Here is a 25,078-nt window from a genome sequence, read left to right as displayed (position 1 = left end):
AGATTGCTCAAGGGTTATTTAAAGTAAACTATATGTTACAAGAGTAACATTAAAGACACAGGGAATATTAGTGGGGTGGTTTACGAATAAGGCAAAACCCCTGCAAAAAGGCGAAGGGTTTGGTAATGGCCGTTAAGGCCGGAGACTTGGAAATGGTCCAACAGGATGTAAAAAAATCAATTCCTCGATTACCGTACTATTGATTTGGTTCTTTTCAGGAAGACGTAGGCAACTACGACTTTGCCGAACATTAGAAGACTTCGTCATCAACCAAATACTGGCATCAGGCAAATATTGTTACAATAAACTGCCCGATACCTTCAGCTACACCACGACAGCTTGTTTCCACGTCTCGTTCACCGTTCAGAAATACGTTATACGACTCCAAATGAGTCTGCAGTTGTTACGGATTCCTCAGCCAGTTCAATGCACCATTCCAAAGTAACTCATATTTCTCTAATGACCATGAGTCTAATCTTTTCCTATTTTTTTCAAGTGGTCGCTTTAAAAGAGATTCCTTACCAAAAATTACGTAAATGGTAAAGGTACAGTTGTCCCTGGTTAACTAAGCATCATACAATGCAAAAATTTGTAGAAGTGGAATTCTTCACCTGGGCACTAGATGAAGGCGAACTGTTGGCTTCACGCCCCGGCTGCTTTATTCCCGAAGAGAGAGCTCCAGTACACACTGGACGTTGTAACGAGCCCGACAGCCGACCTGGACAGTTTACTCAGTTTCCGAAACCTACCCGCGACAAAATTCCAGCCATGGACGGTACTTACAAGGAAACCAACGATCCACGATGAAACAAGTAAACTTGCATAACAAAACAGGGAGTTACAATTACTGACAGCTGCCGTTCTGCGAAGGTCATAACTCACCACATTCACCTCCATCCTCGTCTTCTGGTGAATTCGCTCCACGCAGACAGGAATGGAAGCTGCGGCTAATTCGTTTGGTGCTGCCACCGCCAGACGAGTTGCTATCCAGTGTCATTGTCTGTCGTCCATTTATCTTCACTTCACGATCGACAAATAAAAAGGTCTTCTGATTTGCCCAGAAATACTGCCATGCACTTCTGCATAATTACGGATATAGCACTTCACTTTAATATACCGCCAACAGGACGTCGTAAAACTGTCAATATGATCATTTATACGTCCAATGAGATTTCTGCAACAAGTCAATAAGATCTTATATGACTCTAAATGGTTTTAACGACTGTGTGTTAATTTAATATTGTTACTTTTCTGTATCAATATCATCGTTTATTATATCAGAATGAAGGAAATCGGGTCATCCCCTTCTAGCGAACCCAACAGAATATGTTTTATCGTTTTTAACATACTAAACAACGGATTTCGTCCAGAAAAACAACAGTATTCAACAAGACGTTTATACTTTCCTATTCGTTTCTGACGGAGTTCAGTGAATATATATTTTGACGGTTCTGTAATACCACATGGATTAAGCCGACTTCAGCAGTGACCAACATAAATGTGTCAAGTACACGCGAAATTAACGTAACAGTCCGTTCGTAAGTACTAGTAGTTAAATTTAATTTAACCAGCCTAGTAGCTCCTTATGCATTCACTCGTTTGGATTATGTACAAATTATAGTTATCTGTGTACATATTTTATGCTCAGTAAAATTTATTACTTCATATGCAAATATGCTTTGTGTCACAACACTTGGACGCCGCCAGAATATTTTATTTAGGCCTACTTTAAGTTTCAGTCCAAGATAAAATTTCACTTAATAAAAAGCTGACTTCAAACTACGTAAAGTCATTTCTACACCTACAGTAAAAATGTTATGTTTTCTTTTAATCGCCTATTACTCCTTGCACAACACGTTCCTGAAGATACTAAATCCCTCTACTGATTCTAACATTCATTATAACATCTAAGGCTCCAATAACTTCTAAGCACATCTCATAAGCAACTGAATATACAGAAGAGATGGGTTCAGAAAACAGCTGCACATCTGTGATCTGTCTTTGGACATGTTTATTCTTTCTTTCTTTCTTTGCTGCATTTACTATTTCATCAACCTCCTCCTTGCTAGCATCTAACAGAGTTTATGTGTTATTCTTTACAGTTCCATATTTTTGCCCATATATTAACATCAGACCAGAAGCTGTAGTGTCCAGCTCAGTTCCAATTCCCTCTTTGTTTTCTTTAGCTTACCTAACTATGAATTCTATATCAAAATTGAAAAGCAATGATGACCAAAAAAAACATCGTTTCGAACCATTTTGAATAGGAAATGTAACACACACATATTTACAATGTATTAATTACCTCCAATTTTCCAGCATCAACTAATGCAGAATACTTTATCACTAGCTGATCGATTATGTCAAATCCAAGATGATAGTTGCATAACAACAACGCACCAAACACGATGGCGTGGTTCCGGGAATACGTGATTCAAACCTCAATCGGGTTACCGGCTGATCGAACTGGGCAAATGCAACAGAAACTTGAAATATGTTAGGACCGTCTCATTTCATTTCCTTATTAACAAAAATTCTACCCACAGAATTGAAGTGTACACAACCGGCTCGTTAATAACACAAAACACGGCACATTCAAAGACAAGCCAAATTACACATTTTGTCACGAAGCTTATGAAGCAGCTCTCAAAATGACAGTATTCAATGGGAAAACAGCACATTTTGAAATAAAACAAGTTAATGTCTTAATATATGGTGGTCTACAGCGAGGACTTTAAACAAATACACACGTACAATTAAATTAACGAAAGTAAATTTTATTTCGGATTCATACCTGCATAGGATCAACCATTTCACTGTTCTCCAATTTGAGACACACTTTCTTTTGCAAGCATGTTTATAAATGAAACAGCCAGCACAGGGTTTAATCAAACATGTCAATGAGCATGACAGCTCCATAAAATAAGAAGCGAGAAAAGGAATATGCATGTAGTTCGGGTACGACCGCGTGTGTAAAAAACGTTAAACTTAGCCTATCAGCTTTCTTGTGACGAAGAACGCCCTACGGATACACAGTTTCTATCAACTCATCTGAGTGCGTTTGTCACTTATTTAAATGTCTCCCGGCTAAAAGGACAGCAGAATATTAGTATCTGTACTAATGTACGCTCACCGTCATGATACAATTATTCTCTGATCAAATGTAAAAACAGAACCAAATACATCAATGAATATAGCAAGGATTAGGACGAACTAGATACAGGAAAACTTTCTTATGCACACCAGTGCGCTTTTCCTATATTATAATTTCGACAAAAGTTCTTTGTGGTTTCATTACTTTTCCCACACAAAATGCTAAGACAGTCATTACGACAGGCCACGACCCATTTCTTTCCACCTCAAACCCATCAATCATAACCATTCCTTGTTCAATGCTACGTAAAATGGGGCCGAGATGGCGCCGAGAAATAATCCATGAATAAGAACCTCGGAGAAGTTGGTCAGACGTACACAGTACTCCAGCGTCTTTGATGTTTCGTATATGGGAGAAAATTAACTCTTGTAACATCTCTTTGGAGTAGAAGCTATTTGTGGCTTTCATCAATTTGAATTACGAACTACTCTGAAACAAACGACAGACGCCCTCTTCTTAATTGAAATTCAGCACAGCAAAGATTAAATTTTTGCGAGCACCCAGTCTGACAGCCTCCAATCCCTTTGTATCTACACAGCTGTTTTATCAAAATAATTGGCCTCGACGGAACCTCTAATAGAGTCCTCAACACGTCAACTAGTTGCGCATAAAAGCATTAAGCGACCTACAAAACCTGCCAAGTACGAAGTCTGTTAGTGCTCTATACGCTTAACGAATTCACACCTTCCAGGCGCGTTTCGTACGAACAAAACGTATCTTTCGGGTGACAGAAGTTCATTAAGTCCTAGGTTTGCCTGAAAATATTTATTATTGTGTCTAAGCTAATTTAATTTGTGGCCTTGATTTTTAACAGCCTTTGAGCCATGTTGGCTACTTTACAAATGTGACAAATGTCAGTGGAGATGCCAGGTTCTGTGAAATGATGATTTCTTTTTCTTGGAAGGGACGGGATGCGGTGGACTCTGAGAGAAAAACGTCTAGTTTGAACGCGTTACTTGAACATAAAAAAGAATCGATTTAAGAACCGAACAAGCGTGAAAAATATAAATACTGACTTGTATTTTGTTAAATAAAAACGATATCAAAATGCATTATAATTAAACGTCTGGTAGACTCATCGCCCACATGAAAGAGGCAGGAAGGAACTCTGAAACGGTGGAATACGTCTACCAGACTACACGGGGCATCAAACCAAAAGACAGCCATCTTCCAATTTTATTCACGTTTTTGTACACAAATTCCTTTCTTCGAATAACATCAGATCGTGCACCTATGACGGTCACGCGTTTTTGCGACAGACAAGTGTACTTCCTCAACCTAAGGCTTTTGGTACGCAACCAGGAAATAAAATAGCCGTGGGTAATAAAACCCAAATCATAATGAATTTACGAATCTAATAGGACTTGTATGAACAGTTTAATATAATTTGGTATTAGCAATTTTGGTGTCAATAAAATATTTATATATCTATAGTATAAATATTGCACACAGACTATACGCAGATTTTTCAAAAGCGTATTACGTAGTCAAAACGTGTTTACAAAATATCTCTTTAGAGACGTGAAGACTAGCTGAGAAAACCGAATGAGTTTTAAGCACGTTAGAGTACTGCAGAGGTTTTAAATTTATTTAGCATTCACTGTCCTTAATTTACTGTTGAATGTTCAACACCAACATTAAGTTTTTTTTTTTTTGGGGGGGGGGGTGTGTGTGTGAGAAGAAGCTACACAATTCACTCCCTGTTTACTTCGATATAAACTTGCCCTTGGCAGGTTTTGGAAAAGAACATCTGTTTAAAAAGACAGTAAGCAAACGTAAGACTGTAGAGTACACAGAACACGTCTATCCAACTTCAGTTCTGTCTGGAAATGACTTAAATGCAGAGTTATTGATTGTTAACGCAGGTGGTAAATATAATTTACACTAAGCTTTTAAAAGAATAATTTAATTGGAAAAGAAAACGTGGGACTTCAAACAACAGAATGACTGGTATGTGAACTGTATTGATGTAAAATTTGCTGTCTTTATTTTCAGAACACCCCATCCTCTGATGTATTGAAACGAAGTTAAAAGGTTTACAAATTTAACTGTAAGTTTGAAACACAATGAGTCATTAAGCTTCATAATCATAGAATCACTCACAGAAAACACAAAAGTTCATACAAAAACTAAAAAGTCTATTTAAGAATAATATTAATCCATGCACCCAAGGGGACATGAGAATTAAACTTTTCCCTACCCACCTGAAATGACAACAAAATTATTCCCTAGGGAAATATTGTAATATTTCACGGGTAAAACACGAAACACGATGCAGCTTTCGCCAACTGATTTTTCAAACACCACAACCCCAGATATAAATTTCTAACAATATGTAACATCCCTGGGTTTAAAATATTTTAATAATTCTACAACATATTTTACCTTCAAAATCCTTTCGTATCACAAGAACAAACCACCCCCAAAATCAAAGACAATATTCATTCACACACACGATTCCTGACTCACTTGTCAAATAACATCAGCACAAATCACACAGCACTGCCGAGTCCAGTCGGCCAAGACGAGCTAGCGAACACGCGGCTGTGCGCAACAGACGAGGCACGAGCCACTCTGCCTACTGACTAGCGTGGCGGTCCAACAACACCACAGAGCCCCACACCGTCTGTCTCTGTCTGCACTGGAGGGAGACGCTCCTACCGCTGCAGTACAACAAGAACAAACAGTGAAACGGGAACAACTAGGACCAGCTCGAGACGCCGTTCGAAATCAACTTCTAAGGGGTACAATGGGGTAAGGTTTCCTGACGAAGAAAACAAGACCCAGTTTCCGAAACGTGTTAAAGAAAGGCAATGGAATATTTTAAAAATATTCGATGAACCTTAACTTTTTGAAGTTGTATTGGTCACAAAAGCGTCTTAAAAAAGTTACCGATTTAAGATACGACCTACATATGGAAGTCAAACAAAACTCTTTCTTGTTTGTCTGTTTACTTCATTTGGAATCTTTAAAATATACCTAGGGCATCGTGCCAGAAGGGAGTTTCAACAAAATGATTGATTTAGAGAAGAGTGAATTCTTAAGCCAAATGTAGCTGTCTGTAGATCTGCAGAGAAGCATCAGAATCATCTGGCACGGGACACACCCCACTATCTCATGATGTTAGGGTAAATATCTCCCATAATACAAACATGTTGATACGTCCTTCTGGCATGATGCCATCGATAAGTAGAGAATAACGCGCAATCGGGGCACTGTCTCTTCGCATTTTCAATATCAAAAAGTATTCTACGATGTTATGCAGTAGGAGATCAGCGACACCTGCATTTACGCTTCTGAACGTCAGGACACACAACACGTACAAGTGGGCTTAATTTATACTTATAATTCAAGAATTTGCCAAACGGGACAATTTAAAAAAAACACACGTTGCTGTGCTAAAGTCAAGGACTTTACACTGAACTGGACGACATGTTGCGAACAATAAATACACACAGAATTTTTATGGCGAGTCCGTTTGGAAAGCGGTCGCTAGGGTCTGAAGCGGAAGGCACAGCTCGTTTGGTGCTGTTAGCTGTGCTGAATTTCCGGGTTCTAGTTCAGCGTAGTATGTCTGTCAACTGCTTTCGGAAGAACAGTCTCCAAACAAGAGAAAATGAAAATGCTAGCCACACAGTCGATTTCCACATATCAGTAAGTTCCATCTGAAGGCCTTCGCACACTTGCATGTTAGCGGCAATGGAGAACCCGACACATGACTGATAATTAGTTACACAACCTATAACTTCAAGTGTATTGGCAACTACGTGTAGTACCTGTTTGTTCTGTCACCATAATAACTACTTATTCAAACATATTTAAGTACAATATATAATGTTAACATTGCAAGCGATTAAAGTACGATAACGTTCTCTGGAGGGAAGTTTCGGGAAAAACTGAGGCAACTTTACGTTAAAACAAAGGTTCTCAAGGTCTTTCAAAGTCGGGCTACATTTTCTCTTTCGTATCAACCCGCGGGCTGAAAAGTTAAAAATAAATTAACAAAAATAAATAAATAAAGACAATTTAATGCCCTGTCATGAGCATTTATCAAAAATTATACTAAACTAGGCCTGCATATTTACATGCCACTCAATATTTTTGTTTAACAAAACCATACACCACTGACTTATCCGACAATCCCTCAAAGAGGTCATTAGTATGACGCGACATGGTTTTTAATTTCAGTTCTTCATTTAACTGTAGTTGGTCACAGTGATGTATCGCCTTTATGACGGAGGCAGTAGGCACCTCTGAAAAGTCGGCCAACGTCTTCCAGACTACACGGCGCAACAAACCAGAAGACAACCATCTTCATATCCGAATTTGTATTCAAACAACTTCATATAAAAAAAGTTATGGAAAAAATTTGCCTTACAACCTAATAAATATGAAGAGATTAACAGCGTCACCAACATTATTATTAACGCTTGTCGTTGCATCGCTGAGATGGTTAGACCCTGGTTTTCACCGCACAGTACATTTATGTGGGATTTCTATTGGCGCTAGTGGTTCATCTGCGAGAACGCAGCTTTCATCCTGTTCATCATCGTACTAACAGAAAAATGCAGTCACTACACATGAGACAACGAGCTTGTGTGAAGTATTGTGGCCACTGCTGGTTTTAATCCCACAGTTCATCATGATGGTTCAAATAAAGAAATGACCCAGTTTGTCTGTCAGAGCGGTGACTTGTAGAGTGTATGTGGGCAGAAGGAAATAAACGAAGCCGGCCACAGAACTTCATACTTTGATATAAACAATCCAAATTATAACACGCATTACGAACACTTGCCAGCAATAATCGCTTACAGCGGTTCGTTACTAGCCTTCGAGAAATCCTAGCCGCAAACAAAGAATTGTTATCGATCTACACTTAAGTCGATTTCCCTCGGATTGTTCCTATCTAGTAAAGTTGCCAAGTAACAATTATGAATATTTCTGTCTTCTGGGTTGTTGCGCTGTGTAGTCTGGTCGATGTTAACCAACGTTTCAGAGGTCATACTGCCTCCATCATCAGGGCGATTCGCAACAACTCAGAAGACAGAAATCTTCATACTCATCGCTGTGAAAACCTCAAATCTTACAACAATTATGAAACTTGTTGAGGGTTTATTGAGAGGAATTCACAAGAGACCATCCCCACAACTTACGATTCTACAGTGAGATCAAAAAATCACGAAACTTATTCCTGACACGTATTTGTTAAAAATAAGTTAACCCTGTGGACATTTCAGACACTATTATATTCTTTCCTGGTTTCATTGTAACTAATTTTAAACAAATACGTGTCAGGAATGGGTTTCGTGATTAAGAGTTGCTGTGTCACCGATTCAGTGATTATACAGTGATTTTAAGACACTGGCTCAGCTACAGAGGGTATTAACATCCCATACCATGGGAAGATGATGATAAATTATTAGTAAATCGTGATTTAGAAGGAAGCGGTTGGTCGGATGGTTTTAATAAATTCTGTTGTATTTAAAATAAAGGAAATTGAGAGTCAGTGTGACAGACGTGAGAATATTGTTTTCTGACTTACAGCAACTAAAGAGCATGGCTGTAGGGAACATCTGTTGTCAGCCCCAAGCACTTGTTCCACAGCGTCTCCAATTAATTTTATGTACCTACTCCAGACGAGTAGCGCTCACTAGGTGCGTCTTCCTCTGCTCCACAGAACACAATTTCGCAAGTGCTTTTTCCCCAAAAGGAAAATATTTCAGCTTTTACTTGCAATGTATCTTCACGCGGTCTGAACCTGATTTACAGTCTGACACATCCCGGATCCCATGTACCTAAAAGGCGATAATAAAATACAAAACGGTACTTTTTCCCGCTGTTTGGCGTTGAGGAGGGAAATATTTTATCAGAAGCAGATGTCGATATTCTAGATCAGTGAAGCGAATAATTCATCTTGGAAGCAAAAATTAAAAGTTAGGGTCCCAAGTTTAAAATTTACTTTTGGAATCTCTAAAACAGCATTAGCTGGAATAGTTGTCAGTCAAAATGACTGCATCACGAACTGAATGACCACGATTTCATTTCCCGCAGGAGCTGGGATATCTTAGCTACCACGTCGAGATGAGCAATCCTGCTTCCTCTCTTCTGATAACGGGGCTAAAGCCGCTCCATTCATACAGAGTCAAGAATGTGTGAAGCCCTTCTCCCCTCCTCTTATACGCCTTTCGTTTCTCTTCAATTCGTTTTCAAACACCTTCATTCTCTATTCTTCCATCAGCGTGAGAAAATCACCATAACTGTAATCCATTACTGCATAAAAGAAAGCTTTAAATTGCCCACGCGGGAAAATTATTAAATCTTTATTAGTGCCGCATCACTTAACCTTACGATCTATTCACAACAGACCTTTACCTACATCAACTGTTTGTTACATGCATTAGCAAGGCTATATACAGCTACTGATTTAGTATCGAAATGATTGAATAGAAACAAGATTGTGATGACGATCAAATTCAATCAATATCACTTAGCGAGAAGCTGAAAACCACGGACAATGAAAAGATACCATTATGTCCTGTTATAAGAATAATTCAGAAAATCGTGCTCCAGTGTACATGCACATAAATGGTATGCTTTTCGTGACAGAGTTCATGGAAACCATTACCACGGGGACGTTGGTCTTGAAATTCTCTGCGCGTGAAGACGTGGAGGTAATGATCCACGCATTCTTAACCTCCGCAACACACGAAGCACAACGTGCATCAACCCGCTACGGAAGCCTGTACATCGTAAAAGGATTGTAAATCTTCCAGGATTCAAAGTGTGTAGTTCGCCCCAACCAATAATATTAACAGAATAAAAAAAACAGGATCCTCGTAATCTGCACTCTTCGCCAAGTATTATAAAATTGTTAAAATTAATGTTATTAAGAACTGGATTAAGATGGTCAAATCAGAAACTGCTGTGTGGGGCATAAAAAACCAAAGATTCCACATAAAGTTTCTCAGTCGACTGAGTATGACAACAACGACGGACACGCAAACGACCACGCACAAACGACCTCTTACTATTACTAATTGATCCCTTCGAACGGCCATTAACCTCTTAAAACACGCATAAACCAACATGTAAACTAGCGCTGCTACAGGGCATAAAAGCTAAACCTTGTATCTTCAGTAGTTAACAGCAATTATGGTAAGGATATGGGAAGCTAATCACACCACCAACAGGGATTTAAGGTTCTCACGGCGGTTAGCATTCTGGTATAAGATTATCGACGTTTCAGAGGTGCCCGCTGTCTCTAGCATCGCCCAAAAGAAAGATGGTTAAGAATGGACCAAGGAGCTTCATACAGCTAATGGCGTCGGTGTAGAAAATCCCTGCTAGGAATTCGTGATAAGCGCATGGACGACATTTCGCGGTGAGTGACGACCCATCCTAAAAGCATTCGTTCCACAACCACTGAACGAACAACAGACAACAGGCTTTCATGTGTTCTTGAGGGCACAGCTTTAAGATTACCTCACACTGATTTAACTCAGAATATTATCACAACACCCACAGAACACATTAGAGGTGCACTCACTACATGCTACTCCAAACTGCTTGATGTTTTCAGTCTGTGTGCAGTAGCCTTAAACTCTGACGTATCACACTTCCCACCAATAGCAGCCCTCTAGTCCACTTGATAGTAAACATTCCCCCGGCAGGGCTTTTCTCCTGGTCTGTGGATAGTACATCCAACTCTAAAAGCTGAAATATGGCTACAGAGACTGCGAAACTAACAACACGGAGCTAAGTCAATCTACAGAAGCTAATAGTTGCTCAGCTAGTCAAGACAATCCACCAGGAGACCCAAGCTTTACTAGTGTTCATAACATTACACTACTGGCCTCTGTTCCCATCAGATGTATCCAGGGCACACCCTCACGTCTTCAAAATACATTTTAATATTATACTCTAACCTACGCTTAGGTCTCTCATCGCGTTTTCGATTAAAGCTCCATAAGCATTCTGTATTATATCCCATGCGTGCTATATGCCTCACACGTCTCGATCTATTTTGATTTGATTATCCTAAAATGTCTGGTGTGGTACAAATTTGAATCAGCTCACTGTGTCTTATGTGATGTGAATCTCATGAAATGTATCGGTCACAGCGACCACACACACCGAAATCCGTGAATATTTTACCTTTGTGCCTCTATATTGGATGGGGCTTAGACTCTGTCTTAGATTCAAACATTCTCCCAGCTCAATTCTTTTTCTACCTTTACCTTCGTACAGTCAAAGATCGATCTTTTTGATCGATTCCTATACCATCTGCTCTATGACATGAAGAAGTCTGTGTGAGTTATAAACCCAGTTCACAGTCCTACATTAGAACTTCCTGTTTAAAAGAAATGTATCGACTATTGTTATTTCTCTCTGGAGAGCCACGTGTTTGGCAGAGTTCTGCTGCGTCTGCACACGATTTAGCAAGGATTCATTGATTCTATAGTTTACAATCCCATTGCTGCAATGCTAACATGAAGACTTTATACAAACTGTGAAATGATAAAGACGAGATCTCGGCCATCTTAAGGTAATCACCACAATGCCCACGTGGAGAAACAATCAATCGTCGAGGAAGAGCAAATGGAACCAGGAAACAAATAAGTAACCAGAGTCTCGTCAGACCTAATGTAGTGAAGTTGTCGATTATGATCTTCAAGACTGAAGATGGAGGCAGTTATGTTCTCCCGGAACACTGTTACCCACAACCCGAAGACAACCATCGACATGTTCACCGCCGAGAGAACACTAAACTTCATTAAAAAAAATTGTTTCCGTTCCTCACAGTTCAGGGAAATCGCCGTGTTCATAATTCCCATCTGATATATACAATACTGAAGTTCATAATGCATTTACAGATACGTTAATACTCTTTCAACGAGTGGATGTGGAACATCCACAGCCGTCCCTAGAAGGGTGTGGGCCACTTCTTAAGATTTGTGCAAGGGGGAAACCAAAATAAAATCAAGGCCTGTTTTATATTAAGATTAATATTACTGGAGCCAAACTGTATATTTATTGATAAGTATTCTTATCTCTGTTCTGGGATTCGACTATCAACCGCGACACGGAAATGCTTAAACAAACAACAACATATCAACATAAATGTCATCATTCTATCAAAGCAGCTACGAATATTAATGACACTGTTTCGGTAATCAGCTTTGATATTCACTTTCAGATAGCACGAACACAGCCGACAAAGGAAGCCCATCAGAGAGCGGAACAGTAATTAGCACTACGACATCGTATTCGGGAAGTCTCTGGTTCAAATTGTGGCCCGGAAACCAGCTACCCTGACAGACTTTTCGTTGTTTTCCTCAGTCCCACCAGACAAATGCAGTGACAGTTCCTTAAATTAGGATATAATACATCCTTATCAATTCCATTATTCATTTGACGTCTATCAATCGATGTTATATAATCTAAGCTACTATCAGCGTCGTCATATAAACAAAAACATACATCCGGACTGAGTCGTTCAAGTTCTTGTTTTAAAGACGAGGTCAATGACAGTTGAATGCGATTTCAGTAATCAGAATCCCGTCAGGTCACCATGGAAACAACGTGCCTTGACCTCATGTTGCCGGTTTACTTACGTGGCCTGGTGGCTGCAGAAGTTTTTGCAGAAATATTACTTGTCTCTGTAGCAATTTATCTAGAATGTGCCCATATGTAGAGCACGTGAATTGTGGTATCAGTCCGGGAGCGGGGACCACTTTCACACTACTGGAATAAAAAATGCGATGACCGTAACATCTGCGTATACCACGCTTCTTTCCTGTGGAATTTGTGACGCATAAAACTTCGCTGATATAAGATTTCGGCGGCGACTATAAAGATGGTTGTCTTCTGGATTCTTGCACCGTGTAGTCTGGTAAAATGAAAAAAAGTTTCCTGACGTTTCGGATGTGCTTCCTACCTCCATCACTAGGCTCTCGCGTGGAATTTCAGGGTGCCCTTGCCAACTGCACACTTTGCTTACTGGATAAACCAGCCCTGTGGCAAGGAAGAGGCCATTTGGATTCTACATGTTCCAGTTAACCCAGACAAAGTATGAAAACTGATAAAGGTCTTTTGCTTTCCTTTTACTGACACAAAATGTGCAAAAAGACGGCCGGCAGTGCTTGGCAATGCTGTGAGCTCATTTCAAACAAGTGAAACCTAAGCTCTTCACGCTACTTCCGATCACAATAAACACAAACTACCCACACCATCACAATGGATACGCGCAGACCAAGAGGCAGTGAAAGATACATCTAACTTCCTTTCTGTGTGCGCACGAAACAAAAGAATTTAAGTGACGATTACCGAGCTGTAAAAACGAGGTTGCTTCAATTGTCACAAAGACAACGGGGGTCTTGACACGATTATATTATCATACGAGCTTTGCACTAAATGCACTGTAATTGTGAGATCATGTCCGTATGTCTGTCTGTCTGTCGCATCGTACATAACATCTACCTATTAGAGCAACGACTTAAAGCCCAATTCCTTATTTAATTCTGATTCATACAATGAAGCCACGTGTACTGTGCGTTTCTATAGCATAGGATTAAACTTTCTTCTTTCCCGCAACAGACCATTTCATAATATTTAAGACGTCCAATGTGGTTCTGTTCAAAACTGTAAAAACGAAGCGACATTTTCAATGGTGAAGATTGCCGTCTTTTGGGTTGTAGTGCCGTGTAGGCTTGTAGAACTTTACCAACGTGTCAGATATTCTTGCTGCCTCCATCATCCAGGCTTACTCATCGCTCTGATGATGGAGGCAGCAAAAACATCCGAAACGTTAGTAAACGTCTACCAGACTCTACAGCGCTACAACCAAGAAGACAGCCATCTTCGAACTCACCGCCGTTAAAACCTCAAATCCTACAATATCAATTGTTGCACACGAGACAAACAGCAGACGCAATGGGATATTCCACTTTGAATACGGTATTATCGAAGTTTTTACCCTTCGTAATTGATGTTAACTCGAAACATACAGAAATCACAAGTCACTGCACTAGTTCGTTGAGAAAATAACAATATGACCCCCCCCCCCAAACCCAAATAACAAAGTAAGTAAGTAGTAGCCTAAGATGTGGATCGACCAGACTGACTACAGTATCGATTCACACTTGCAGCGTCTGAAAGAACTACCTCGTAGCCAAATTCTAGGAAACTCCTGTATAACGCGCCAAACCGTTATTATCGTATCGAACTAGACGACGTGTTTCGTGGAGCGACTCGTTCGTATCGATTCAGGGTAAGTGCGATAACAGAAAACAACAGCGGAGTTCAGAAACCTCTAATTTGTAATCCTATAGAACAGGGGTCGGCAACCTTTTCATTACCGCGGGCCAAAATGGCTACTGATATCTTAATCCAGAGAGACAGAAAAACATAATGTCGTGGGCACTAAGCCAGGCTGTTTCTCTTCAAACTTGAAGCACACAGCTGGTTTTTGCTTGACAACAACAGCCCATTTATTCATACAAATGACTTCATATTAAGACCTTTCAGACAACTCTGATTTCAAGGAACTGTTAAGTTTATAGAACTTCAGTTATTAATATAACAGTAACTTTAATAGTTTTGCAAAATGTGACACGGTTGGAACAAAGACGCGATGCAGCTTTGCAACAACGCGATAACACGATTTTAATGTCAAGGCCTACATCTACAAATTCTTTGTTTCATTAAATATTTAGCGATAATTTGCCCTTACGCTTAGATGTGTGCAAAATGTACATGCATTATTCGTATTTAAATCAAAATTCTCCGCAGTAGCAGAAAGTGTTAGCCCTTCTCGCATCGGCTAATTCCCAAACCACATGATGGGCCGCATAAAAAGGTTTCAAGGGCCATACGCTGGGCACCCCCCACTCTAGATTTTCTAAAATATTAAATATCAAAACTAGGCGTGTAATAATTTAAAATTTTATGTGGGTGGAAAGCTCAGAATCTCGCTTCGAGGAAAGGGCTAAGATAAAGCATCAATAACTGAGTGTTCAGAATGTAGATGATTATTAGTAGGCCCACATTTTTACACATTACAAATGTAGTAAGTAAGAGTTGTACAGGACAGTGATCAGAGGTGCTTCATTCCACTCAAACGAATTCAATTGACAGAAAGAGAGTTAAAGTTTCTAACATTACAGTTTAATCATTCCAACTGTGAAAGCAGAATTCCCTGGAGTCTAAAGGGCTTCACAAGCGCACACACACACAAACAAGTGATCTAATTACTTGTGATATCAAAGTGATATAAAATTCGAGCTGATTTGAAACTGTAACTGAAATTCTGCGTAGCTTATTCCAGCCTGGTACCTAGGAAACATGATCCATTTCAACACAAATGTTACAGAAGCTTCAGTAATGCAAGGTCATACAATCACCGGTTTTGAAAAAAAAACAAAAAAACCTGTAACTGAAAACGGATACGACGCTGCACTAAACAGACTGCACGAAGACCACGGAATCTCGGTACAACAACAAAGCCCACAACAGCCTGAAAATACACAAATCCGACTCCGAATGGTGAGGAACATAAGAGAAAGTGTGGAAATAGTGAGAGACTATGGACAACAGCAAGACAATGAGATAAATTTACACTACGTAGGTTCCCAGGCACAGCCCGCTCGTCCAAAACCATTAAATATTATTTAAAGACCCAGTCCGTACCGCAAAGAAAGCAACGCGTCTCCATTACAAAGATTAATTGGTTGTTACCATACAGAGAAAAACACTTGTTTATTAAGAAAATCAAAAGAAACCCACAAATACACTCTCTGTACAAAAAATCACCGAGTTATTTAATGTTAAAGAGGTAAATATCGGTATGACTGGATTTTAAAGGGATAAATTAGTGTAATCAATTATAACTGCAAGTTTTTTACAAATAGGAACGGAAGTGGGTGTTTCGTATTCCGGTCGGATTCGGGTACAATTATCCTTATTGAGATTTTTCGTTGTTTTCATCAGCACCTCCATGAAAACGGTGGGACGGTACTTAAATAATTGTACCAACATCGTTTCGGTTTACAACTTAGAAAACACCACCTGCAACCAAAAGTTTACCGTCTTCTTACGTCGACATAGCAATCACATCACAGATATGGCTCAAAACTAATGACATTTAAGGAATATGTGAAGTACGGTATTCTTAAATCGATTCAAAATTAATCTCGCCGATGTCGTATCAAACCGATATCGATCTACAACGTTATAAAACACCGTTTACACCAATCGTATCAATCTTCACTCGTTATTCAGGTGAGGATGAACGCACACTGAGGCTATTACAAACCTCACACAGACAGGTCCTAGGGAAAGGTATAAGCGTTTCTTAAACACCGAGACCACTGATTAGCAAAGACGTGACGTCCTCACCATTAGCATCATCAGCTGCATTTGTTTGCGTAGCAATCAAAGAAAACAAAAGCACGTCGTACAATGATACGTTCCATTAGTACCAACCGAAGACAAGAGGTGGAAAACAATGCCCCCCCTCCTTTGTAGATTTTTACTCGGTCAAGTAAGAGTTTCTTCCATTTACCCACCAACAAATATAAACTGCAGTTATGTTCGAAACGGTCCATGGCGTTTAGAGAGATGTCTGTGGTCTTAGCACCAGGCATCATCATAGCATCACAGTTTAGATACTGAATACGAATGAAACATGACAGCAGACAGTGATGTACGATACAAAAAAAGTAGGATGACAAGAGTCTTAAGATCAATGAAGAACATTCACAAGATACTAAAAAATCTTACCGGAGATTCTACTGGCGAATGAAGCCACTAAAAACTTCAAGAGGATATGAAAATCTGATCGTCGTTATGATACTCGTAAGTTCTTTCCTTGATGACGTAAAAAACGAAGCGGATGTAATCAATAAATAGGTCAGTATAATGAATGTTTAAAGCTTCTTTATCCTTCTTTCAACGAGAAATAATCTGTGGGATATTTACTAGGTGTTCCGCGTAAGAGATAAATTTATTTCAAATCAATTTATGTAGGATTTGAGGTTCTCACTGCGGTTAGTATGAAGATGGCTGTCTTCTGGGTTGTAGCGTTGCTCTGTGCACAGAATGACCCCCTTCGCATCTCTAAGACGTCAAACACCTCTAAAGGATTTACAGGCTCAATTTAAAAAGAACTGAAGTGAATGACCTGCATTTTGTGATTTATTAAAGTGACGCAAATGCATTAACTTAACCAGAATTCGGTACATTGAACCTATAAAGACGATTTAACTGCAGTACTACGATATAACAGATGTCTTCCTAAAAATATAAACTAAATGTTACTGACCTATTTTCTAACGCTGAACTAACACGAGAGGAAAGGTTTACTCCAATATAAAGTACACCTGAAGATGACTGCCGTGTAGTATGGTAGAGATTTACCGACGTTTAAGTGGTGTTTGAGCGGCGATCACCCGAATGTCGGAGGCAGCAAAGACCTCTGTCCATAGCATTCCACCCTTCCTCCAAATTCATTCATGCATCATTTGGTGGATGGTAAATGAACCCGTTAAGAGAGCACCACAGCGTTACAGTATCATTCGATCGCGACAATAACTAGAAATGGGCCCATTCAAGGACATAATTTGACATCCAATTCATCAAACGACCATTAAACTGTCTCACTGAACTTCAAAAACAATTCTCTGTTATCAGTCACTCAGAGGTCTCATGACTGTAATTAGCATATGTCAGAGAATATAAAAAATAAATTATACTACGTTAATGGAAGCTGCTTATGTAAGCAAAGGAAAAGATAACCCAGGTGGCAAACTGACTATCGCTATAGTTCCAAACATTCTTATACAAAGCAACAGATAAGTACGCCTACAACGAAAACTATTTAAATACATGCGCAATAGAACTGTAAAACTCAGAATGTTCGGTTCTTCCAATGAAGTGTGGGGGCCCACATATTAGTCATCACTGGTGTACGTCATTCCAGACCAAAAACCCGGAAAGAGTTCATCAAAACAATTTAGTTCCAGTGACTCACAAAAGGAGCTCAAAACTTCGTACATTTAATTATTAAGTTCATGGTTGACAGATTGGCAACCATTTACGTCGTAACGAGACGCTGCAAACAGGGCGGAGCGCGATGGAATCTACGCGGAATAAATAAATAATTTGAATCTCCTGCCAGCATTCCTAAGTTGAGCACGTGACTCTGTAACTACGTATGAGGCCAACAAATGTTCGACTGGTGGTTTGTACAGACCTCTAATTTCGTAATCGACGCAAACATAAATGTGGTATTTAAACTGGGGCTTTCAAGAAAACACAACGCTGAAATATCTCTACATAGCAAAATGCAGCCTTACTTTCAGTAACACGACATTTAAACTGGATATTTTAATCACTTTCGTATTTATTCCTTAGCAACAGTAAAGAATTTGACATGACAAGTTCAGAAATATATAAGCCTTATCAACATGTACATGAGATATGGTCTGTGTGTAAAAAAGACCGTAACAATGAAATGTTTGGAGTGACTGAGCTAAATGAGATTTTATTTAAACAGAAATGGCAGATAAATTTGCTAACCCATCAACAATTGTGTGCCCCCTGCTGTACAATGCTACTGCGGGCTTCAACAAGCGATGAGTCACTGAGTGTGGGTTTCCATAACAAGTTTGTCGCTGATGATTAAAGGACACGCAGGTAGGCGCTGTGGGTAGCGGGCGCTGAACCCACATTTGAAAGCTCGCTATCAAAGTGCAGCAGTCATTAGCTACACCCGTCCCATGTACAAGGACCCCGACTTTTCAGGTCACCAGTTAGTTATGTGGTTCATCAACACTTCGGTTATTAAACAACACTGGTCTAGCTGCAAAGACTGAATGCCTCTGACGAGTGACAAGCACTCGTTCTTCGTCCGGGAGATACCGCGTTCGAATAAAGGCCAGGATTACAGCTACATTAATATATTCATGTTCCTCCCAGTCGCCGTAGACGAGGCTAGAATAATGCGTAACAACAGGCCACGACCATTTCCTTCCATATTCATTCAAATTCATCATTCTACTTTCATTTAAAGATGGCTGTCTTCTTGGTTGTAGTGCAGTGTAGTCTGGTATAAGCGTTTCAGAGGCGCTTGCTGCCTCCACCTCTGAAACGTCGGCGAACTTGTACCAGACTACACGGCACTACAACCCAGAAGACAGACATTTTCGGACTCACCGTCCTTAGAACCTCACATCCTACCCTAACATTCGATGCTATAAAACAAATGAACTTGAAAAAGTATTGTTAAACAAAGCAAGAATCGATCGATCCACAAGTACTTCCATCTGATTCTCTCTGATTTCACCAGCACGCTAATATTACAGTCAAAACCTGATACAGCACCCCTATATACACCGTCATACTAGCACTTTGCCCACGAAAAACCTAGGAACATAAATTTCGAAGGGATTCCCCCAGTAAAAATTCACCCCCGCTAGCCGCCAACCACCAACACCTATGGTACTGCTAATATACCGTAACGCATTATAATCATGTTCGATACAGCGCCATGACATTTTGTTTTTACAAGCTATACAGACAACTCCATGGAATATTCAATTGTAAAAATACTGACCAAGAACGTGTATTGAGATACAAAACCTATTTAGGTAATAAACCACCTACAGCGTGTCGGGGAAGGAGCTGGTTTATTACTTGGGTTCAACTTTGTAAATGTGACACTCCACATCCAGGCAGTTACAGTAAATTAAACTGATACTGGAAGAGGTGTTGGTTTGAAAATGGAAACTTTGCTAAGAATGAGCTACGCACAGTAACAGGTAAATTTCAAAGAATTATAACAGAACATGTTAAAAATACCACACAAAGGAAAAACAAATATTAAGCAGAAGTCACGATATTGAAAAATATGATCTGACTCCTTCTGAATTCTTACATTTTCAACATTCGTACGTCTAAATTAGAACACTGCTCCTACATTCATAGTCGGTTCGTGTTGTTCTAAGAGCATACGCATTCAAACTCTTTTCTTTCTAAGTAATAAAACGTAGTAATTTCTGCTCCGAAAATAAATCCCAACTTTCCTTATCTGCAAACGTTTCAAAGCAATTTTAAGTTATTTTTTGGTACTTACCAATTGTTTCAATCCGCTTCAGCATTCATTTTTAATTCCTGAGAGAAATTATTAGTCACGTAGGTCGCCTGACGGGGAATTAACTGACTCAGTGGTTCCTAGTAAGACAATGCTTATTCCATATTAATTTCTTGCAAAACTGTTCTAATTTACTTTCTACAATGATAAATGTTGATGATGAGGGCAAAAATTTAGTTAATCTTAAGCAACTGTTATTAAATCCTCGTCGTGACGGTTAATCAACGCTGAAAATAAACTGTAGGCTGCTGATTCAGATTACTATTGTTCCCATGTAATTACACGAAATTAATTTGTGTCCTTTTAAGGTACTTGAAATAATATTTTGAGACACGTAACTTGATATTTGGACAAAAACGTTTTCAATGCTAGAAACAACATATCTCGTTCAGAAATAATACTGTTCTGGTTTAAATGTGTTCTTTAACAGTCTCAGTGAAATAAAATCTCTGCTATTATTTCTTGAAATTATATATAACTACATTCAGCTCTTGAGTAATACAACTCTGAGCTATAAGTCAATTTTATTTCAATGAGAAATTAAGTCTGATATTGTAAGTTAAGTAGAGGTACCAGCCCCAGCATTTCGAAGATAAAATAACTCTCGGGTTAAGAAATATTTCGAAGTTTGGACAGCCCTCACAGGATAAACCACTGCAGCATCTTTTGACGAGTTATAAGCAAAGATAACTTCCTGCGTACGCCAAACCGAGAGTCACTCATCCGTATGTAGGTCATCCACCAATGTTGTAACACAGGAACTGCTGTTCTGTTCAGAGGACCATCTGCAGTTAAGAAGAACTTGGCAGTATTACCTGGTTTGATGTCTCTACGAGGACCATATGGGAATCCGTCACTATCTTCATCATCTGGGTCCGGAGACGGGTGATACAGGGCATTCTGAATCGACCATTCAGCATCCAATGTGTGGCGTTGTCCGTGGTTCTGGTTTCTTGGTGAAGTTACATGTCGCATGATGGGAGCTGAGGGTAGTGTTTCTTAAATCTAACACTGTATCTTATAGTCTAAGCTTGGACCACAGTTTTATAGGAGTTCAGTAATGAAGCAAATAGACATGCATACGTTATAAATACAGGTACGTAAGCCATAGGCATGTATATTATAAGATGAATTTATTGTAAACATTTCAATTTCAGTATCGCTTAATTATAATCCACTAACAGTGGTGGACACTTTATGACATTATATTCGCGAGATAGTGTTGTAATATAGAAATGATGAACTGGCGGATATTACGTGTTTAATGCCAGACAGTCAAAGAATTTAAAATTATGTCAGTACAATTGTTTTATAATTATTTTGTAAAATTCGAAAAAAAAGATGAAAATTGGAAATTGTTACAGAACCCCCTGGATTCTATATTAGAATTACAAGTATCTGATTTTATTTGGCAGATGGCTAACAACGTTTGAAAATAACTGGGTTTCTATTTTTACTGAACTCCGAACTTACTGTATTTTAATATAAAATGTGGTCCAAACCGACTAGGAACACTAAATTGATACCACGAGTGTCATACCAAAAGAGCGCCTCAGTGCGTCATACTTCACCTCCTCTCCCCTCATAAAATAACCTAAAATGCATATTGCGATTCGTATTTCAATACATATTCTGTGACAACTCAGCGATTTTGAAATCATTATTTCCTTATACTTCTCACGGAACATGAAAGCACTGCCTTCAGGGTGACTCTCGTGTCTAATAATTATGACATCTCATATTACAATTATAAACCACAAGTTTACAAATTCTGAGATTATGTATCTGATTTGATGTAAAACTTTCTAGGGGGCATCAATTTGGCCATATAAAAGGGAGATTTCTGCAAAACATACTTCAATGCAGGTGCAATAAGCCTAATATGGCGGACCCGCGAAGTTCTCTGGATCACATCCTGGCAGAAAAGCAAATTCACTTTCTCTATCAATCTATCCCTACTGTAACTACTGAGGGAGGTTGAACAGAAACCCACCCGCAGATCTGTTTGGTGTAGTCAAACAAGCTCGTCAGTGTTGGCACGTGGACCTCATAAAGCTATCAAACAGTGGTTGAAGCAGAGCTCCCTCGGAATGAAATCGGAGTCCCTCCAGTGCGCTCTTTGCAGACGAGAAGAAACGAAAATGTAAATCGCACGGAAAGATTTTTATCGATACTTATTTTCTGGTTATTACTCGAGCGGGTTTGTGTAGAACCTCCGTTATCTGTTAGGAAGAACAATTTAGAATGTCTTTATTTGTTTCTATTTGTATATACAATTATCCTAAATTGAAAGAGGATAACTCACAGAATCACGTAATAAAGAAGATAATTTCCTTTGAATTGAGACTTATATTTCAGTTATTTGTACTATGCGTGATTGTAACATGAGTTGTCATAACTATCGTAGTTGGGAATCATTCAATAAATACGAGTGTACGCCGTCCAGTCAGCCAGATAGTTTTAAACACGAGTACAGAACTAAACAGAAACTTTTTCTTGCATTTCAAAAAGAAACCAAACAGATATAAAATCAAGAAATTAAAACAGTACCGAGATAAGACATGTACTTAGCAAGATGACATCAGTGTTCTCAGAAAAAACTCTAACTCTGAGAATGACCCATCGAGTCACATGAACACAGAGTACAAGACTCGCAGAGAAGAAAGGGGAATTAAAATGGCGAGATTTCAGGTTTTCATGGCGGCGAGTATGAAGAAGATTGTATTCTGGGTTGTTGTGGCAGAGATAGATAGTGGCACTGTTGTGGAGGAACACCCCAGACATCTGCGTCGAGATACTGTAGTAAACCACGATAAAACGCTACGTAGGATAATTTGAACAAGCCAAGACTTGAGCTATGTACTTTTAGATTGAAAGTCATGCTCTGTACCACTGAGGTACTCTACCCTGATATGTTATAGTGACTTAATTGATGAAGGACAAAGTTGAGAAGAACCCATGTTTGGTATTTTGTAGATATGCATATTGATATTCATCATGGAATGTAATAACCTAATTATGTAATAAATCTACTTCATTGTACTGACTTCCTGTGCAAGAAATGTAGAGTGAATTTAAATGTAGGTATGACACAAACTACTGTATTCTCCGGATATGTTTCAGTTCACTCTTTGTGGTCGATACGTCAGAGTTTCCAAGGTTTGGTTCCTGCTTCAGAGAGGGAAATCACACTACAGTTACTGCGCAAATAACCTAATCATCCGAGTGTTGAAAATACGAAGTCATAAAGTACCGACAGAACGAGGTCAGATTCTGTGCAAACTTTAAATTGAATAGAAAGAATTTTAAACAAGTAGTCACAGCAGAAGAAAATAGTGTTAGTGAGCACATAAATACAATAAAGACGGGGGGAGATTTTCTGACTATCTTACCGACTGTCAGTTTCTCAAGTAGGGCCTTGGTAATCTGTGGACCCTGACAAACAGACTTACAGTCAATATTAGTAACTTTTTAGTAATATTATTAAATAACAATGTAATTATTACCGTACTTCGTGAAACTGATATTACTACTACCACAAATACTACTGACCTAAGAAGTAGCAGCTAAAACGTCTTTAAATAATTGAATTCAATAAACCTATTAAATGGCTTGAAACCAATAATGAACAATAGAAGTTTACTGCTTTTTCTCAAAGAAGTGAAGAATAACGAGGCTTTCGTGGCCTACTTTAAGGTTCTACCTCAGAATTTATATGATGGGCCCGGTAAAATCACGGATAACCTGCAGATAACAATACTAGAGTCTACAGTCGAACCCAGGACGTCGGTAACAAGAAACACAAGTGATACATTTCAATCAGAAATTTCGAAATGTCTACTTGGTACCACAGCATCTCGACATCACAGGAGTAGGTTACTACACCTTCAATTTCGGTAACATTAATTCTTTTAATTTTTCCTGAAAATAATATATCGTCTGGGTATAAACTGTCACCGAAAAGTGCACGTATCTTTCTGGTACTGTTTGAAATTCATCTCCGGATGTGACAGGCTATGGCTGGCTGGACATACATTGTGGAGGACGTCCTTGTAATAACAAAACACAATTGCAAAGTGTCACAAGAGGCGTCGAGATGACAAACAAATCTAGCGCTCAGTTCACAGCGTGAGACATTAAACAGTAGGTCTACATAATATCAAAGCCACTGGATAAAGACACGAACACTGAATTTGGTGAGATTAGCTTTATCCAACGAAAAAAACTGATCAGGTTGAACAGATTCAACTGATGTCGGAAGCAGACTCATCTTCCGAAAAGGTGTTTTTTTTTTAATTAATAGACAACAGCTTTTCATGTTAAGGTACACGATAATACAAGTAGTTTTGTAATAACCAAACTTTTTGTAATTCACGGCTAAGTAATCCAGGAGTCAGTCCGAAGATGGCTGTCTTCTGGGCTGCAACGCCGTGTAGTCTGGTAGAAGTTTACCGACGTTTCAGAGGTCCTTGCTGCCCCCACCATCAGGGATCACTCATCACCCTGATTATGGAGACAGCAGGGACATCCGACACGTTGGTAAACTTCTACCAGACTACACAGCGCTATAACCAAGAAGAAGGCCATCTTTGTACTCACCACCGTGAGAACCTCAAATCCTACAGAGTAGTGAAATTTCCAAGGAGCGATAACCAATTTGAAGCAGCTATAAACGAAATCCACAACTCCAATCAATACTACTACGAGAAATGTTGGAAACCGCTGTTTTAGACATCTGACGACCCGATTCCTCCACGTTCTACAACTATTCCGCA

General features: G+C 39.2%; 1 protein-coding gene across 17 annotated transcripts in view; it reads right to left on the bottom strand.

Annotated features, from left to right (window-relative positions):
- raskol (Ras GTPase-activating protein raskol) overlaps positions 1 to 25,078 on the bottom strand; it is a 262,564-nt gene that overhangs the window by 80,776 nt on the left and 156,710 nt on the right. For 4 of the 17 annotated variants that reach the window (XM_087350984.1, XM_022084521.2, XM_022084524.2 and 1 more), the window contains one exon: positions 21,119 to 21,286. The exons of 10 other annotated variants lie outside the window; for them this stretch is intronic. In XM_087350984.1, coding sequence (XP_087207110.1) covers positions 21,119 to 21,286 — 168 coding nt within the window. Of the gene's footprint in view, positions 1 to 882; positions 1,175 to 5,539; positions 5,745 to 21,118; positions 21,287 to 25,078 lie in introns of those variants that run through there. 3 more of the 17 variants (XM_087351003.1, XM_087351005.1, XM_022084522.2) reach the window with 2 other exon arrangements.

Source organism: Zootermopsis nevadensis, unplaced genomic scaffold (assembly GCF_977971745.1).
Source record: "Zootermopsis nevadensis isolate Lab colony 2312 unplaced genomic scaffold, Znev_1.0 Znev_ptg000002l, whole genome shotgun sequence".
NCBI classification, from domain to species: Eukaryota; Metazoa; Arthropoda; class Insecta; order Blattodea; family Termopsidae; genus Zootermopsis; species Zootermopsis nevadensis.
The sequence above is the reverse complement of the archived record's forward strand: the minus strand, read 5'-3'. Positions and strand labels throughout refer to the sequence as shown.